Source organism: Danio rerio, chromosome 8 (genome assembly GCF_052040795.2).
Source record: "Danio rerio strain M-AB ecotype USA chromosome 8, GRCz13ab, whole genome shotgun sequence".
Taxonomy (NCBI): domain Eukaryota; kingdom Metazoa; phylum Chordata; class Actinopteri; order Cypriniformes; family Danionidae; genus Danio; species Danio rerio.
The window spans coordinates 41903068-41923382 of record NC_141028.1 but is presented as its reverse complement, the minus strand read 5'-3'; the positions used below and the strand labels follow the sequence as shown (position 1 = coordinate 41923382).

Genomic DNA, 20315 nt, shown 5'->3' with positions numbered 1-20315 from the left:
GCAAAATGTGCTTTTTAAATATATACACTCACCGGCCATTTTATTTGGTACACCTTACTAGTATCGGGTTAGACCTCCTTTTGCCTTCAGAACTGCCTTAATCCTTTGTGGCAGAGATTCAACAAGGTACTGGAAATATTCCTCAGAGATTTTGATCCATATTGACATGATAGCATCACGCAGTTGCTGCAGATTTGTCAGCTGCACATCTTTGAGATGAATCTCCGATTTCACCACATCCCAAAGATGTTCTATTGGATTGAGATCTGGTGACTGTGGAGGCCATCTGAGTACAGTGAACTCATTGTCATGTTTAAGAAACCAGTCTGGGATCATGGCGCATTATCCCGCTGGAAGTAGCCATCAGAAGATGACTACACTGTGGTAGCAAAGAGATGGACATGGTCAGCACAATACTCAGGTAGGCTATGGCATTGACATGATGCTCAACTGGTACTAATGGGCCCAAAGTGTGCCAAGAAGGTATCCCCCACACCATTAGACCACCAGCAGCCTTAACCATTAATACAAGGCAAGATGGATCCATGCTTTCATGTTGTTGATACCAAATCCTGACCCTACCATCTGACGGTTGCAGCAGAAATTGAGACTTTTCAGACCAGGCAACGTTTTTTTCAATCTTCTATCATCCAATTTTGGTGAGCCTGTTCGCATTGTTGCCTCAGTTTCCTGTTCTTAGCTGACAGGAATGGCACCCAGTGTGGTCTTCTGCTGCTGTAGCCCATCTGCCTCAAGGTTCAAGGGGTTGTACATTCAGAGATCTGGCCATTCTCCTCTGAGCTCTGGAATCAACAAGGCATTCACGCCCACAGAACTGTCGCTCACTGGATATTTTTTTTCCTTTTTCCGACCATTCTCTGTAAACCCTAGAGGTGGTTGTGCATGAAAATTCCAGTAGATCAGCACCAGACCAGTCTGTCTGGCACCAACAACCATGCCAGGTTCAAAGTCACTTAAATCACCTTTCTTCCCCATTCTGATGCTCGGTTTGAACTGCAGCAGATCAGCTTGACCATTGTGTACATGCCTAAATGCATTAGGTTGCTTCCATGTGATTGGCTGATTAGAAATTTGCATTAATGAGCAGTTGGACAGTTGTACCTAATAAAGTGACCTGTGAGTGAATATATGTTTGTAATCCGATATGTGCTGTTTCCCTGTATTTTTCTTTTCACTGTGTTATTCACCATTATTTTCTTTTTGCTTACGCCTCAGGGAATGGGAGAACCTGTGAGTACATTTTAAGATAACACAAATGTTACTTCTTTCTCATTAAAAAAAATCTCATACTTAATTATACCTTAACATTTAAATAAATGCTGTAAACTCAATCTCTGATTAGCAGGAGTGTAAAAAAATGTAATCATGCAATGAAGGAAGAAAACTCCTTGCAACGGTCTTTATATGATGTTTGAAACAGGAATCAGTCCAATGTGAGACGCATGCACCATGCGCAGAAGCTCAATGAGGTCATTGTGAAGAAATCGCAAGAAGCTAAACTAGTCCTGCTAAACATGCCTGGACCACCTAGGAACCGCACTGGAGAGGAGAACTGTATCCTTTTTTTCTTCTCTAAACACCTCTCTATTGGCCCTTTCAGGAGTGAGATCATTCTAATATCTTCAAAAAAATAATCCGTTTAAGTGGAGATTGTTGTTAATTCCTGCCTGTGTTTTAATATATGTCAAAACCACAAAATACAACTCTCAAAACATATCTGTCAGCCCCTTTTTGTTGGGTACAATTATAATTTAGCCTATATTTCATCCACAATACACCTCAGAAGCAAACTAGGTTACTCTGATGGCATAAAGATAGCTCACTCACTCCTTCTAGCAAACATAAAACCGCTCTACCAGTTCAGGTGAAGAGACAGTCATTTAACAAGGAATTTACTCAATTTGTTAAAATATTTTTTGCCAACTAAACTGGTTATTTTGCACTTTTATATTTTAGAGTACATTGTACTATGTGTGTGTGAGAGAGAGAGAGAGAGAGAGAGAGAGAGAGAAAGAGAGAGCAAGATTTAGGCACTGACATAAGCAGCTCAGTAATCATCAGAACTCCTTGTTATTATTCTCAACTCTTCCAAATATGGTCTAAAACAGGGGTGCCCAAACTTTTTTCTTATGAAGGGCCAAAAACCAAGCAGTATTGAGGCTTGTGGGCCGCAGGCAAATATAGTTGCCATTAGTAATTTCCTTTTTTATTTAATAATATATATATATATATATATATATATATATATATATATATATATATATATATATATATATATATATATATATTTTTTTTTTTTTTTTTTTAAATAACTAGAAAACATTGTTTTATATTAACTAATACAGTATTTTTTATATATATATTTTATAATGACTGTATTACAGTAAAAAAAAAAAAAAAAAACAATCTCATTTATAACAGATAAACATTGCACACAAAAAAAAAAATGGTCAAATTCGTGAAAAGGCATTCACTCCAACCCTCTCCATCATTTTTAGATGGGATGGTGGGCCAAATCACAGGTTACAATGGGCCAACTTTAGCCTGCTTTGGGCAGCTCTGGTCTAAACCAACTGTATCATATTAGGGCCAGTTCCTAGGATTGGAAATGGACCTGTAAAACCATTTTAGGGGAATTTATGCAATTATTTAAGCTACATATCTTTTATTTAGACTTCAAAGAACTATTTAACATATTGTCTGAATGCATTTAACCCAGGCTCATTCTGAAAATGTACCACTATTTACATTTCTGGAGAGCGCCAAATATGTCCCAGAAGGTACTTTTTATTTTTAATTTTTTTTTTTTTTGTCTGCAGTTTTTATTTTGAATCCACCAGAGGCCACTGTTCATGCTTTTTGAGAACTCACATTTCTCTCAAGAGTGCCATTCATGCCTGCTGTTCTCTCGTAAATCTACCCATTTCATGTTACGATCCTTGATGGCAATTTGTCTAGGGTATTAAAAGGAGTAACATAAAGATGACCAAAGTATAAACTGATGTTGAAGAATGGCAAAAGAAAACACCAAACAACAAATTAGCACCGCAAAAGATTTATTGCTCCCACATTATTTACAATATTTACAAACAAGAAGATAAATTTGAAAAGAACCAAGACAAATAGGAGAGGGAACTGAAGTTTGCGCATGGAAACCAAATAAATAAATATAACAAAAACATTCCCTTAATCTCCTCTCCAATCCACTAAATAAGAAAATAACAATATGAAAAGAAAAGTCTTCAGCGCAAAGCGCCCTGAACTTACTCTAACTAATAAATAAAAATACAAAATTAGCGCACTTCGCTAACTAGTGTGTCTATACATCAATAATCCTGTGTGCAAATATGTATGTCACGTGACTTACTATGTTGTTCCAGATCTCCCTTGTCAAGTCACAGAAGGTTTTGAATGGAGCATTAGCGGGCTATAGATGTAGAAACACACGTCAGAACTCTCAAACAAATCTCACTCAAAGTCATCAGTTACTCACTCAAAGTCAACATCAATAGATCTCAATCAAAGCACACATCAGTAACAGCGACAACGCACACGGACAACACCAAACAGACAACACGCCAAAACAACAACAGCTTTTCTTTGGTCATTTTTCTCAAAGATTACCATCTGATAAATTTAAGAAATCTTAATTTCAAAAATTACTTTTTAAAATAATTTTCTTGATGAATTCAATTTATTCCATTTCCAGATGATTTATTTTATCTTACCTTAATTGATCTTATTTAATGTCTCAGATAAATATCCGGGACGAGGCCCCATTTCGACTGACTGACTGACCGACTGACTGACTGATCGACTGACCCACTCTGCTCTTTCGCTAAGACTTTGCGATCTCCAGAAATGTATATAGGGCTACGTTTTCAGAATGAGAATTTCTGTCACCTTTAAAGAAACTAGTCAGAAGGGATTATTACTTTTTATTTATTAATTTATTTTTGTAATGTTCTCTGAGGTCCACTTATAAATGTATACATTATTTAGTTTTATTTTTTATTTTTTAATTGGAAGAAATTTTGAAATAAAGCTCTGAAATAAATTCATACTGGTGTGACTGTTTGCAAATGTTAGAAAAAATAGCTGTGTGCCCAACTGATGTAACTTTAAACTTATACATGCATGTTTGACAGCCTCTATCCTTCATAGTCATTTAAATTTAAAAGTGCATCAATGTTTAATAGATATCAAATGTCCAGTACTAACAAACAAATAGTGACCATACTAAAAACAACTAATCACAATTGTGTGGTGCAATATTGTTGTTAGACCTAATAGTCGGCACAGCATTGTCTTTTACTTTCAGTCTTCCTGAAAATCCAATTTAAAGTTGTGTCTTATTTGACAAGAAATCAGTGGTTAAATAAACAAAGACCAAAAAAAAAAAAAAATGAATCCACTCATTCCTAATAATCAGAAGGAAGACATTGTCCATGTTTTTTTTTTTTTTTTTTTTTGAACTACAAAGCATCTTGTTGTCTTCAGAGTCATCTTTTTTGTTTGGTGTAGAGTAGACCTTCATTTGCCTTCCTCATTATTTAACTACTGCATGTGCGAATTGCTGGGCTGAGCTGAATAGGCAAGGATGTAGAAGCAGTCATTGATTTTCTGCTGAGGCAGTGTTTAACCACACAATTGCTTAATAAAGTGGCAACCTGTAATTTTGGCTGATTTGCTTCAGCATAAGCTGTTTTTAGGCCATCAAGATTACTGTGTTCTAAATCTTACAGGATATTTTTAACAACTTCTGTCTTCAATTTCTAAATGATTTCTTAGTTTATGACCTATGAACATGAAACATTGTGTTCAGAAAGTTTAAATTTGGTCTAAATGATAAAAAAAAAAAATGTCATAAATATGTACACCCCTTACCTGGCTGTCAAAACTGCAATAAGAAAATACAGAGATTCTACCCTTAATAAATATATAGATTAAATAGCATACAATAGAAAATGCCTATTAAAAATAATAGCCTAGTAAACAATTTGAATTTTTATCAAATCTCATTCACTTTTTCCTCACTTTATAATTTACATACATATATATATATATATATATATATATATATATATATATATATATATATATATATATATATATATATATATATATATATACACACACACACACACACACACTGATGCTGATTAAAGTTTCTATAGTTATTTACTGAAGAGTAGCAAGTTAATCTCTAATTTTCTGAGTTTAAGATAACACATGCCCAGTCTGACATGTTCTCATGTTTTGATTTAATTCAATTTGATTAATTTATTTTTGAACAGAAATATCATACATAAAACATCATAAACAAAAAATTGATTTCAACATGATCGAAAATGGAGTGGGATGAAGCACAAGCTTATTATTTTCCCACCCCAATACCACATACATCATTCGTCTATTACTTAAACTTATTTTTTTTTCTTTTACTTATCTCTTCTTTTTTACATGAGACATAATTTATTATTTTGGTATCTTTGATTCCATTTGTACCTTTACAATTTGTAACATAGACTGAAAAAAAAAAAAAATATATATATATATATATATATATATATATATATATATATATATATATATATATATATATATATATATATATATATATATATATATATATATATTATGTGTGTTTGTATGATAAAACATAAATTCCAAAGAGTCCAAAGCGCTCGTCTTCAAATATCTTATATAGAAGCTGCTAAGGGAACAGCATCTATGGAGCACGTCCGACAGTCACGTACCATTAACCTACATGAATTGACTGATTCAGAGGTTGCATGGGAAGGGCAATGAGCCGTTGCATGGCTTTGATAGAAAGAAAGGGATGCGGCAATGTTTATATTCGTTTCAAGCATTTATAAGCCAAACAAATGCATAAAGAGGCCCTATAGGTCTCCAACAACAGGCTGATTTGCATGCAAGGTCAAAAAACAATTCCATTGTCATATAATATGCATTTATCTTTACCTAATTATCCCAACGACTCCCATATGATTTGTTCAGAAATTCATTTGTTCCCAAACCCCTCCTTTGTGTAAGGTTAATCTGCAGTTATTGGTTCGATGGCCCAGTCTGTTGTTATTTTCTAACTGGGTTCAGAGGGAGACCATATAATAGTGAAGTAAAAAAAAAAAAAACACTCTTTACACAGGCAAGGACATTCCGGAATTTTTCCGTACAAGACCATTCACACATCTTAATTTAATTTTACATTTTAAAATACAGGTAAATTTTCTAAACAGCTGTGTTTGTATTCGTAAACTTAGAAAGTATCAGGCTTTTGTTGATGGTTTCACTTTTATATAAAGCTTTATCATTCATCCAGCTGCTTCTGTCCCAGAGACATTCAGAGTCAGAAGTGCAAAACCACAGCTTAAAGTTTACACATTAGACTACATTACAAATTCTGTTAATGTTAAGTATTGTGAACATTATTTCTTGGGGCCCCAAGCGGCCGCTTACCTTGCTTATTGGTTAAATCAGCCCCTGGGAATAATAGTTTGTGTTTGAGTATAAACATTAACTCAGCATTTGTTGCTTCCCTTTTTCTTGTTTTGATATTAAGATTTCATTTTTTTTTTCATATTTACCGTTTTCCATATTTATTTATGGATCAATCCTTACATTAATTTTAATTGTTTTGTTGTTGTTGTTTAGTTTAGTTCAGAATGTATATTTTATTACTAATTAATGCATTTTTATTTTTGTCTAATTGTTATCTTTTATTGCAGAAATAACTCAACTAAGAATGTTTTATCTAATCTTTATCAGTTTGCTAAATAAATAGAATATGTTTTAAACCAGGGGTCTCAAACTCGAGGCCCGCGGGCCATTTGCGGCCCTCAGTGCAATATTTTGTGGCCCGCGCCGACCGCTGTACTCTGACAGAATCAGCGGAGCGGGGAGAGAGAGCGCTCCCCGCTCCGCTGATTCTATCCGTACACAGCGCGCTTGTCACTCAATGCGCGTTGTCGCGTGCGTTCTGATCAGCTGTGTTGTCGCGCGCGTACTCAAGAGCGGTGTTATCGCGCGCCTACTGAAGGGCGGGACCGAGGGTGTGTCGCGTCGCGGGGACAATTTTGATAATTTTGGAAGGGCGCTTTCTATGCAAGACTAAAAAGGGCATGTGCTCTGCACAGGTTGAGCCCTATGTGTGCACGTGCCTGCACTGAAAAAGTTACGAATTGCTGTGAGATTGTGTTGATATTATAGGTAGATACAGACTGGTACAGACTGATGTGACTGGAGTGGGGTGGGGGTGTTTTATTTATACATATATACGCCTTTTTTTTAGTTGAGGGAATGGAAGTTTTGAGTGAGTTCCCCCACTTTTTTCCGTAGGACTTCAATAAGTCAAAGTACAGGTCTAGACTTAATGATGATCATCTTCAAGCCATACTGAGGGTCTCAACTGTTTCCACTCTAAAGCCAAATGTGGTTCAGATTTGTGAGAAGAAGCGCTGTCAAGTCTCTGGCAGCAAGAAGTAGGCAAAAGATGCCATGTTCAGAAGAACTGTTCATAATCTTCACTCAATGTTCTATTAATGTTCAGGACACTTCATGTTCAGAAGAAATAATTAAAACTGTTAATAATGACATTTGAGGACTTTTTTTTGTGAAATCCCTTATGCGGCCCAGCCTCACCCAGACTTTGCCTCCTGCGGCCCCCAGGTAAATTGAGTTTGAGACCCCTGTTTTAAATAATCCAGAAGCATGTAAATTAGGAATCACTGGTGCCTTAATAAAGATAATTTGATTCTTCATTTTTGAAGCTGCTAGTTGACAAAGATAGTGTTGTTTTAAAATGTCCAAATCATTCAGACAGATATTAAGTAGAAATCAGGCTTTTTTGTTACATTGATTGTATTTAATAAGCAATAAAATCATTGTGTGCCAGATTGCAATGGTAATACTCCACTATTTAGAGCAAGGTAGGGCCCCAAAATTATTCTGCTTAGGGCCCTCAAATGTACAGGGCCAGCCCTGGATAGAATGGTAAAAAATGAGAGACTAAAACCAGGTTGGTTGACGGATATGGTATACCCATAACATTTGATTTGAGTTTTACCAAAGTAGAAGCTACTGCTCTTTGTATCACTTTATAATGTCTTCTTTCACAATTACAAGTGCAGGCCTTTTCACAACATTAACTGGAAAGGTATTTAATTACCAGCTCTCATACAGTAGGTCAAAGTTTGCCCCTTAACTTCTGCCACACAGACATGGAGTTCCTCGAGGTCTTGACTGAAGGTCTCAACAGGGTCCTTCTTGTGCGTGGAGGTGGACGTGAAGTCATTACCATCTACTCTTGAGGGGCTCAGCTCAACCACCAAATATTCCTCACCCTGCATAGATGGAACATCCCAGTAACCCCTACCTACACCATGAGCAATAATGCCCCCAGCACATATCAGATGACTTTTGCACTACATAGTCTAAAAAGACACCAGCTTAGTAGATGTCACATCTTCCACAATATTACGTTTTTTCCCTCTTTCTATCTATCTATCTTTCTATCTATCTTCCTCTTATTGGCTTAATTCCTAACTCATACAATTGATAGCTTATTTCACTCACAGACCAGTAAATGACTGAGTTGGTGTACTATATTCTAACTTAATTCTAAAACCCCATATTCCTTAGTGATATCTGACCAAATACTCTGATCCATTTAGTATTATATATCTTATCAAAAGCTTTTAAGGGACAGTCACACTAGATTTTGCATATATGAAATGACTTTATTTTAGGTTGATACTTCAAAACGTCGTTTAAATGTTAAAGTTTAATCCAAACTTGTATTACACTGCCATTCAAAATACAGGAATAATGTGAAAAATATGATTGGAATTTAAAATCACTGTTTTCTATTTATATATTTAAAAATATTTTGGTATTTGCAAATCAGCAACCTTTACCCCAGGCTTTAATGCTTAAGTAAAATTTGTTTGTATTATCAATGTTCAAAACATTGTATTACAAAATTAGAAGAGCAATAGAATCCCTAACAACAATGAAAGAGCCAACAAAGTGCTATGACAATTTCATATAAATTCATGTCTGAACCATGTTATAAAATTAGGGATTAAAGGCACAATATTTAAGATGTTTTCATTAAAATATCCAAAAACCACTAGATACATGTTATATATTTGCTGGTTTATGTACTTAGATTCTCCCAAATGTTCAGAAGAATGTTAAACATCCAAAGAAATAAGCAATTTTACCTAGTGACACTGACCATTTCCCTCAATTTCCATTTTAGGTTTAATAGAAAACAGGCAAACACCAAATATGCTTTAATATGTTGTGCGATTGAATATACTTTACTGAAATATTAATTTATCCATGAACATGACTTTGCAGGAGTCTTATAGGATGTAATGAAGATGACAACTCCACACTTAATCATGTGTATGCCCAGACAGAATCTGCTGACACTTTTTGCTATTTCTGCACAGAATATTATAAAAAATTGCCTGTTTATGTGGAAAGATTGTGTATCATAACTAAAAACTTAATATGTTATATAAAAATTATAATTTTTTTTAAAAAATTTAATGTTTACATTGCAAATCCTATTAAATCAATTTCTTTGGTGAAGAAAACAAGTCTCTTATATAATATATCTACCATATATCTACTAAAAAACAGAAAAGATTACTTTACAAACTGTATTATAAGTAAATCATATGTTTTCATATTAGTCAGCAATATTACTGAAATTAATTAAAACAAAACACATTTTCACATCTAAATAAGTAGACTCAATGATGGGCTGAAAATCTGTAGATTTCTGCACATGCTGATTTCATGTGGGCCTAGTCATGTGTCATTAAACTACACCTTTGTTTGTTGTGAATATGTGCCCTCTAGTGGTGAAAATTATACACTTTGCATTTAAAACAATAAAAATTTGGACTAATTACCAGCTCAGGTCAAAGAGTAATGTAAAAATAATCCAAAAGTATTTTAAGTATTACCTAAATAAGTAATCTAGATTACATCCCAGACTAAATTTTGTTATGTGTAATCAGTAACAGGCTCGTGTAGTTTGTAAACAGTAACAGATTACTTGCCACTGCTTATCGAAACTCAAACTTTGCAGTGTATATAAAACATGATGATGAACAATCCACCCATTTTAAATCGTAATATGATGCCAAAATCCTCTTTTGGTCAAATATTCTATAGCTATTCAAATAGGCAGCTCAAATTATTTGTACACAGCGAAACATAAAACTCACATTTTTTTTTTTTGCCTGAATATTAATGTAAGTGAATGACAGTCAATATCTAGTGTGATTTCCCCCTTTTAAGCTATATGCCTGTTTTTTTTACTGTCAATCCATCGTTTCATTGTTCATTATGAGGTAAATAGTGTGGAATCTTTTTATTTTTTGAAAACCAAGTCTTCCAGCGTACCATGTAACTGTCCGAGGTGTTTTTACACCAAGGACAGAATTGACCAGGGTTTTATGTGAGCCAGGTGCAAGCACTTCTGGATCAATGACTATCAGCTTTGCCCTTGACCATCTGCATGTCCTCTGACTACATCAGCCTTTTCAGAGTCATACACTGTACAATATGAGAGGGCTGGATCAAGCGCGTGAGTTTGTACTCAAGTAGATTTAAAAGGGGTTTTATAATATAAAACAGGGTTGACGGCTGTGTTCCTTTGACAAATGTTTTCTCTTGATCCATGAAACAAAAAAAATATATATATCATCAGCATCGACAGGAATTATATTGCTCACTTGTACATACTGTGAAGAGAGTCCTAAAAGAACTGCTGTATAATTGAAAACCCATATACGGTTCAAATATTCCATAAAGATATTATATTAAATAATCTCATTTAATAGTATAATTACGTATATATCTTAAGGGAATGTAAATAGAAAAGAATTAGTATTTATATTTCAAATATTTATTTACAAAACAAATATTTATTCATCCAGCAATTTGATTGATTGTAAACATGGAAAAACATGGTATTTACATCTCTTGCCAAATCACTAAGTATAAATCGTGCCATATGAGAGGTAAAAAAAAGAACTAACTAAATATTTTTCTTCACATTTTCATACAAGAAAAGGACAGTACTGGGCCACGGCATCAAAACATATCATGTGTTTGATATTACCAGTTACTTCATAAATCAGATTTATTCTAATCAATTCGTCCTTTTTCACCAGATTAAATTTGTGAACAAAAGCATATTTTAACTGCATAGTATTTTAAAATCATGTCTAACGTTTGTCATGAATGTCTGAAATGTTCATTTATTTTTTACATTTGTAAAACCGACACTAATTTGCTACATTTAAGCAGCATCTGTGAGCGACTGATGCGAACTGTTCAGTTCACGAGCACGAGCCTATTATTTAGTTCATGTGTGGTAGAAAAATAGACATATTTAAAAAAAAAAACATTTATCTAAAGAACTGTTTTATTTTTTTTGTAAAATTGCAACGATGAAAAAATTAATATATTAAATTAATAGACTAGTAAACTATTGTCTTGTGTAAATGTGAGACTTAAAAAGAGGAAAATACCTAACTGTATGTTTTAAACTCAGATGTTTTAACTTTAAAAATTCAATTGTGCTGAGGTTGCTGCTACCTTCATTAAAATGTAAATATACTGCACTTCCCCAGTACAAAAGACTAAAAACAAAAGGATAAAAAAATGCAATATTAATATACTTTCTGCATTTAAATAGAAAGTGTGTCTACAGTGCTCAGCATATATAAGTGCACCCCTCACAAATCTATCTTTTCAATTCATATTTCTAATGGGAAGCTATACAATATTATATTTGTGCATATCAGACCCCCTAGTTTTTTGTGATTCCCCAATCGCTGAAAAAAAAATCGCAAAAACATGTAAATAATCTCATCCAATTTCAAACCATATGATCAAATTGTATTTATTTCAGTTTGAAATGTATTGTTTTATGTGACTTATGGACGTTGCATAAATGTTTTCGTTTAACTCCTTTCCTGCATTTGACAAGAGAAATCCCTTCCCTGCCATTGGTGAGTTTTACGGCAATCCGTGTTTTGGTGTATTATGGTTAGGGGAAGCCCTAACGCATGTCCTGATTGAGGTGCATGTGAGATGTTAAAATCTGAGAGAAAGTAAGATTGTGGATAAAAATAAGAGTTATACAACCTTCCTTTGGCTTAGACCCTACCATTCTAGATCTGTTTTAGATCTTGTCTGGAAAAGATAATATATGAATTTATACAATATATATATATATATATATATATATATATATATATATATATATATATATATATATATAATATATATATATACAATTGATTTTGTGGTGGTAAATCCCAGAAATGTGTAAATAAATATATATATATATATATATATATATATATATATATATATATATATATATATATATATATATATATATATATATATATATATATATTATTTACACAATTCTGGTATTTACCACCTAAAAATCAATCATTTTTATCGCCAAAAAATCGTGAAAATAAATTATTACAAAATTGTGAAAAACTAGAGGGTCTGATATATATGATTGGTGGGCACTGACGCCAAACCTGGAGCTTATCTAACAAAATAACTAATAATAATGGTCCAAAACTAGTACACCCAAATTTATTAATGTTATAGAAAAATATTAAATACAAATTTAAAAAGAGGAAAAATCAAGAGAAGCACAAAAAATACATTTAGAAAAAAACTTTTGCAATATTTAGTTTGAATTTATATTGTATTATCTTTCAATTTCTGAATATGTTTGGTGGCTAAAATATTATCTTAATAAACATATATGTTCAATAAATCTGTTTTGTTTAAATGCACCAAAATTGCCTATATTCACTGAGTAATTGATAAAAATATTCATTTTCAAAACAGGGTGTACTTAATTATGCCGAGCACTGTACATTCAGACACCTTAATGAGTTGTATTTTTTCCACAAAATGTTTCACTGGGGTTTATCTCAAACAGCAAGTCTTTACTGGCAAAACTTCTCCGATAGTTTGTCAAAACGCCACCTTCAGTCTGTCCTAATACTATTCAAGCATACCTCATCGTACCTCATATGTTGTTATGTCAAAGTGCTCACTTGTAGTAGAAAGATAGTGTAAAGGTTGTGGTTTATAAGTTTATAGAAGTGATCTTTAAATCAATTGTTTGCGAAAAGAATTTGAATTATAGCTAAGTACGTTTTCTTTATTGGTATTCTAGTTATGCTACAAATTTGTTTTTTACTCCAAAATGGGAATTGCAAAGTATGTAATAAGTGCTACCTATCATAATTCTTCCAAGTTTACTGCTTATGTTTCTAGCTAAAATGATAAACTTATCTGAAGGAACTTTTGCATTGCTGTACGTTAGAATTTACAACACAAAAGGTGAGTTTGGCTTCTTCGGAGTCCTATGCAATTACAATTTAGTAAGTTCTTTGAAGGTCTGAGACGACTTTCTATCGAATTGTTTTTAGTGGTATTATTATAGATTGAAATCAGAGCTTCCGTATCTGCCAGGGTGACTTGAAGTTCTAGGAGAACTTTCCACATTATTTAAAGTCATTTGGAAAGACAACGTGCATGGGACTAAGTCGCGATTTAGCCATATTGGCTTCGTGCTCTCTAGTTGGGTAACAGAGGTTTCACTCTGCGGATGATGATGGTGTCTGAAGTCTCGTTCATCGTGAGATATAGAATACCTGAATTGAATTCACATTGATGCAAAGGGCTTTTCGATATCATTTTATCAAATTCGTCTTATCCTTCCCCAAGGCTGAAGGCATAAAGAAGTGTCATAAACCTCGTGTTGTATAGCTTGTTGTTCCTTATCTTCCCTTAAAGGGGCGGTAAACTTTAAAGTCACCCCAAATTGGCCAAAGCATAACTAGAAATAAGCACTGTGAAAAAGTTAGTGTTTCTTTCTCATCTACACTGTATCTTTTCTTTCATTTTGTATCTTCATTTCATGTCCTCTCTGTGGAGCACTGTTGTAGAGAACATCTCTAGACTGCATAGATGAATCATAATGCATTTTATGCAATGCTGGCTTGCAACAACGGTAATGTAGTCTACTAGTAGACTAACAGGGCTTTTAATATAACCAGCGAACTGAATTTGAAAATGCAGGGGTTTCAGAAGGTGCTAATAATTATTTGTGACTGCTGATGCGGTGTGTATGAAAATGTGTTTAAATGCAATATTGAGGACACTGACCCTTATAGAATGAGCCATTCTTGATTAATCAATTGATTTACTATGTTTTGATCCTTCAAAAAAGAACCTTTAGCATCTGGGGAACCTTTATATTGCACAAAATGTTCTTAACGGTGGGGGAAAAAGGTACTTCAGATCACTGAAAGGTTTTTCACTATAAAAAATATTTTAAGAACTGTTCATTAAAATGTTTATTGGAAAACACAAAATAGTTCCTCTATTGCATTGCTACAAAACCCTCCTTTTTTGAAGCCTTTATTTCTAAAGGGTTAATTCATCACAAATGGAATATAATGTCATTGAATTTCCCTCATGTAATTCCAAACCCATATAAAATTTGTTCATTTTTCAAACACAAGTGAGGATTTTTAATCAAATGTGGGAGATGTTATTATTTCAAAACTTTTTTGCAGAGACTAAATATTTGCAAAGTATAAAAATTATATTTTAAATAAATAAATTAAATAAAAATAATTTTAAAATTATAATATAAATAAATAATTAAATTAAATAATAAAACTATAATAATAATATAAATAATAAAATTAAATTATAAAAACCTAAAATATAATTGCAAAAAGAATGAATAAATAAACAAAAATCTATTCATATGAATCAAGCTGCGAAGGCTTTGTTTAAATTTGTTTACAATTTTTTATACATGACATTGTCACAAATATGGATTGTTTGGAGAGCATTCACATTTGGTCACAGAAGCTCAAACATGCTTTCTTGACTTGTAAGAACCAATGAGGTTCATTCATTGAGCTCACACCTGAGCTTACACAAGAACCAATGAGGTTCGTTCTTGCACGTCAAACAGATATGCTTGAGTGAATATTAATAAAAGCCAATTTACATGTGTTTGAGTTATGAAGTAATCATATATAAACAGAATCTGTGGACTTTATTATTAATCATTATTGCTATTTCTGCTGAGAAGTTTGTAAAATAATCTGTGGATTTATGGAGAATGAATTTGGGAGTATCATAACTTAAAACTTAATATACGAAATAAAAAAATAATTACTTGTATTAAATGTTTCCTATGTAAATCCAATTAGGTCCACTTATTTGGTAAACAAAACAAGCCTCTTATATAATATATCTACAAAAAGACAAAAAATTTTACTTTACACACTGTCATAACATATAAACATTTTATTTTAGTCAGTCATTTTACTGAAATAATTAAAAAACTGACAAAATATAAATTTACAAATATTTACACAACTTGATGAGCTAAAAATCTGCAGATTTCTGTAGCCACAGACTCTGTTGGCCTGCATATCTCTAGATGTCTTGGATTTTTTTTTTCTTTGCGCTTGTTTAACTGTTCTGTGTAAACTGAATTTAAAAGGCAATAGAAATATCTCAGGTTTTATTAAAACATCCTCATTTGTACTGGGAAGATGAATGCATTTTTTATGGGATTGGAAAGTCATCGGGGCAATAAATGATAGTATAAACTAAGCAGAAAGAAGGGGCTTTTGGAGAGGTTGAAGAGTTTAAGCATCATTCAGTGCTCCCAATATTTGTATCTGCAAGTTGGTGTTTAAATAAAAAAATCTGCAGGCCTCGCCTCAGCCACAGCTTCAAATTTCAAGTGGCGATTTTGATTTTCTAATGGCAAATTGCATTTTCAAATACTTTTCTGAACTTCTGAAACTTTCCCAGCAGTGTGTGCAAGAGTGTTTCTACATAGTCGACATTTCTACTTTCTCCATAGAAGGGCAGTTTGACAGTTTTTGTAAGGTAGTCAGTGTAGATCCAAAGACAGTGATCTTGATTAGTGATGTGTTTTACGTTTTCTGCTTCGGTTCTCACGAGGAGTCAAAACGCAGCATGTTTGTGAGCGTGAGTGTAACGGAGGGACAGAGGTGGTGTGTTTCTGTTTCTCTATGTGTATGACTCTGTGACATATCATTTTATTGGAAAAAGAGAGGTTGAAACCGTGGCAGTTACTTTTGTAAATATATGACACATTATATTTATCTTAGCCTAGCTGTTTAATTTGTGTGTCCTTGCAAGTTTAATATTTTAAAAATAAATAGAAAATTGTGTCTCAATTGTGTTATATGAAAATATATTTAAACTAGATATCTTCAACTATTGTTTTATCTTGTCAAAGCTTCTATGTTCTATGAATAATGGTTTCTCTGGACCATTTTATAGACTTGTCTGCACAAAATGCAATAAAGTTCAAGTCATTTATTACAACTATTTTTGTGTGCTCATTTCTTTATTATATATTGTGTGATGTAGAGTTTATTTTACCGGAGAGAGAATCATTTATTTTATTTTATTCAGAATATTTTTGAATTTGGAATAACAGACTCAACTTTTAAAGGTGCAGGTGATCTGCCTACAGTATATGCTAACCGGTTAGCATAATATCTTTCAAATACAATCCTTCCCTTGCAGTTCAAACCCACGGCTCCTAAAATCACAAGTGCACACATTAAAGATGACAGAGAATGCTCTGGTTACTGAAGTAACCCTCGTTCCCCGTTGAGGGGAACGGAAATGCTATTAGTGGATTTAATTTAGAAAATCCACGTATTGGGAGGATTTGGTTCAGAAGCCACTTGTCTGAAAGAGTATGGAACGGGCTAATGAATGCCAATGAACTGGCAGCGTAAGCTTGCGCAGGTGTGCTTTATTGCCAATTAACCCAGCATATAAGCACATGTGGAGCGAGCAGACGCTATCCTTTTTAAGCTGAAGAGACTTTACTGACAGCTAAGGGATAGTCATTATGGCGATGGTAAATAGCATTTCCGTTCCCCTCCTCGGGGAACGAGGGTTACTTCAGTAACCAGAGTGTTCCCCTTTGGGTGGGGAACTCCAATGCTATTAGTGGATTTGATTTAGAAAATACACATATTGGGAGAACTATGAAAAATGCCATAATGACTGCACCTTACCAACGCCTCCAATGAGAGGATAGTCAAGCAAGCGTGACACACCCACATCATGGGAGGCGCGGTCCTCCAATGTGTCCCTGGCCCTAACTTATCCTACTTCAACAGAAGTTTTACGGATTAGGTATATTTTTTGGGAAGTCGCGAGCGTCTAGATAATTCTAGGAAAATACGACAGTATGTTGGGAAGCGTGCAATTCCGATGATGCTGCGGAGGCCGCCCGCTACCCAAAGGGGGAGATAAGATGGCAAAATTATATATGGACTAGCCCTTAGAAGGGGGAGTGCGCATAAGAAGGGGTGGTTAGTAGAGAGGGAAGACAAGGCCCCACCCGAGAGGGGGGACTGAACCGTGGCGGAATAGGCATATGGGATCACCTAGTGGGGATCACGCATAGCAGGAACCCAACCGAAAACGCGGGCTGACCAGCGGGCAGGCCTACAACGTAGTGGGCCAGCAGGTGACTCCTTCGCTGAGTCAGTGCTGGGGGCCACGGAGGAATCTGCAGGGCCCACCTGACGGGGAACTTTACTGACAGATAAAAAGGTACACGTATCTCCTTGTTAGGGAGAGGGGCGCAGCAAGCGTGTTTCAACACCCTACCGAGTTGTTTCCTCAATCACCAAGGGTTACCTAATACCCTTAAGGAAACTGGCTCCACTCGCAGATTGTAAAACCTAGCAAATGTGTTGGGTGTCGCCCAGCCCGCAGCTCTACAGATGTCTGTTAGAGAGGCGCCGCGTGCACGTGTCCAAGATAATCTTTGCTTCGATACAGCACTTCCCTGCTGCCGACCGCCATAACAGACAAAGAGCTGCTCAAATAATCTAAAGTACTGAGTACGGTCCACATAGATGCGCAGAGTGCGAACTGAGTAAGGAAAGGGCTGGGTCTGCCTCCTCTGGGGACAGCACTTGCAGGTTCACTACCTGATCTCTAAAGGGAGTGGTAGGAACCTTGGGCACATAACCCGGGCGGGGTCTCAGGATAACGTGAGAGTAATCCGGCCCAAATTCCAGGCACGAGTCACTGACCGAAAATGCCTCCATGTCCCTGACCCTCTTAATGGAGGCCAACGCGACCAGCAGAGATGTCTTCAGGGACAGAAATCTTAAAGATACTGATTTGAGTGGCTCAAAGGGATCTGTGCGCAAGCTCATGAGAACGAGGGCGAGATCCCAAGGGGCATGAGAGGGGGGCGAATTCGGGTTAATTTGCCTAGCGCCTCTGAGGAACCGGATGATGAGGTTATGCTTTCCCACGGTGCCGCCAGCTACCGTGTCATGATGAGCGGAGATGGCAGCCACGTAAACCTTGAGAGTGGAGAGCGACAGCCTGCTCTCCAGCTTCTCTTGAGGGAAAGAGAGCACAACACTGATCTGGCAGGTTCGGGGGTCTTCTCTGCGAGAGACGCACCATTAAGTGAATAGACTCCACTTCAGGGCATAGGCGTGCCTCGTGGAGGGGGCTCTAGCCTGAGTGATGGTATTAACCACCGCACTTGTTAGGTTACCTACGTCTTCCTCGCGTCTAAGGACCACACGTGGAGGTTCCAGAGATCAGGGCGAGGGTGCCAGATGGTGCCCTATCCCTAGGAGAGTAGGTCCTCTCTCAAAGGGATCTGCCAGGGGAGGGCCGTTGCGAGGAGGGAGAGCTCTGATATCCAGGTCCGGTTGGGCCAGAGGGGCGCAACTAACAGAACCTGTTCCTCGTCCTCCCTGACCTTGCACTGTAACTGCGCGAGCAGGCTCACTGGGGGAAACGCATACTTGCGTATGCCCCAAGGCCAGCTGTGGGTCAGTGCGTCCGTGCTGAGAGAGCCCTCAGTCAGGGAAAAGAACAACTGGCAATGAACGTTCTCGGGGGGAGCAAACAGATCGATCTGGGTCTCCCCGAATCACGCCTATATCAGCTGGACAGACTCGGGGTGGAGTCTCCATTCTCAGAAGCATATCTACTGCCATGAGAGCACATCGGCTGCACGGTTGAGCATGCCTGGAACATGAATGGCGCGCATCGATTTCAGCCGCGGGTGACTCCAGAGGAGCAGACGGCGGGCGAGCTGATACATGCGACGAGAACGCATACCTCCCACACGGTTGATGTACGCCGCCGCCGCCGTACTGTCCGTCCTGACCAGCACGTGTTGCTGCTCCAGCACCGGAAAAAAGCGGTGGAGAGCGAGGATCACTGCCAACAGCTCTAGGCGATTGATATGCCAATGCAACTGGGCACCCTTTCACAGGTCAGCAGCTGCATGCCTGCAACACACGGCTCCCCAGCCCGTGTTGGAAGCATCTGTTGAAACAACAACATGACTGGACGCCTGTCCTAGAGACACACAGGCCTGTAAGAATGAGAGGTCGTTCCAATGGCTGAGGGCGCGGCGGCACAACGCCGTGACAGAGACTCGGTGTGTGCCCGCGTGCCATGCGCGTCTTGGGACTCGATCGTGAAGCCAGTGCTGAAGTGGTCTCATATGGAGTAATCCGAGCGGCGTGATGGCGGCTGCGGATGCCATATGCCCCAGGAGCCTCTGAAAGTGTTTCAGTGGGACCACTACTTTGCTATCAAGCTCTCTCAGACAGTTCAGCAACAGCCGAGGGCGCTCTCCGGAGAGGTGCGCTATCATGGTGACCGAGTCCAGCTCCATCCCGAGAAAGGAGATCCTCTGCACAGAGGCGAGTTTGCTCTTTACTCGGTTGACCTGAAGCCCCAACAGGCGGAGGTGCCGGAGCACCTTGTCTCTGTGCATAATCAATTGCTCCCGCGAGGGGGCTAAAATCAGCCAGTAGTCGAGATAATTAAGTATGCAGATGCTCGCGAGCCGAAGGGGCGCTAAAGCACCCTTCGCGAGTTTGGTGAAGACCCGCGGAGACAGAGAGAGCCCGAAGGGGAGGACCTTGTATTGCTACGCTCGACCTTCGCAAACCGCAAACCAGAAACTTGCGGTGGCGTGGAAGAATGGAGACATGGAAATACGCGTCCTTCAGGTCTATGGCTGCAAACCAATCCAGAGGACGAACGCACCGGAGAATGCGCCTCTGCATGAGCATTCTGAACGGCAGCTTGTGCAGACAGCGGTTCAAAACGCGCAGATCTAGGATTGGCCG

At 36.8% G+C, this 20315-nt stretch overlaps 1 protein-coding gene across 3 annotated transcripts in view; it reads left to right on the top strand.

The window, feature by feature from the left end:
- Positions 1-16500, top strand: part of slc12a5b (solute carrier family 12 member 5b) — a 114787-nt gene extending 98287 nt beyond the window's left edge. For 2 of the 3 annotated variants that reach the window (XR_015497345.1, XR_015497344.1), the window contains exons 24-26: positions 1442-1575; positions 8260-9539; positions 15264-16500. Coding sequence is in view for 1 of the 3 variants with exons in the window: in NM_001302243.1 (NP_001289172.1) it covers positions 1237-1251; positions 1442-1575; positions 8260-8351 (241 nt within the window). In the remaining 2 variants the exon portion in view is untranslated. 3 annotated transcript variants of the gene reach the window in all.
- Positions 16501-20315: the final 3815 nt, after the last annotated feature.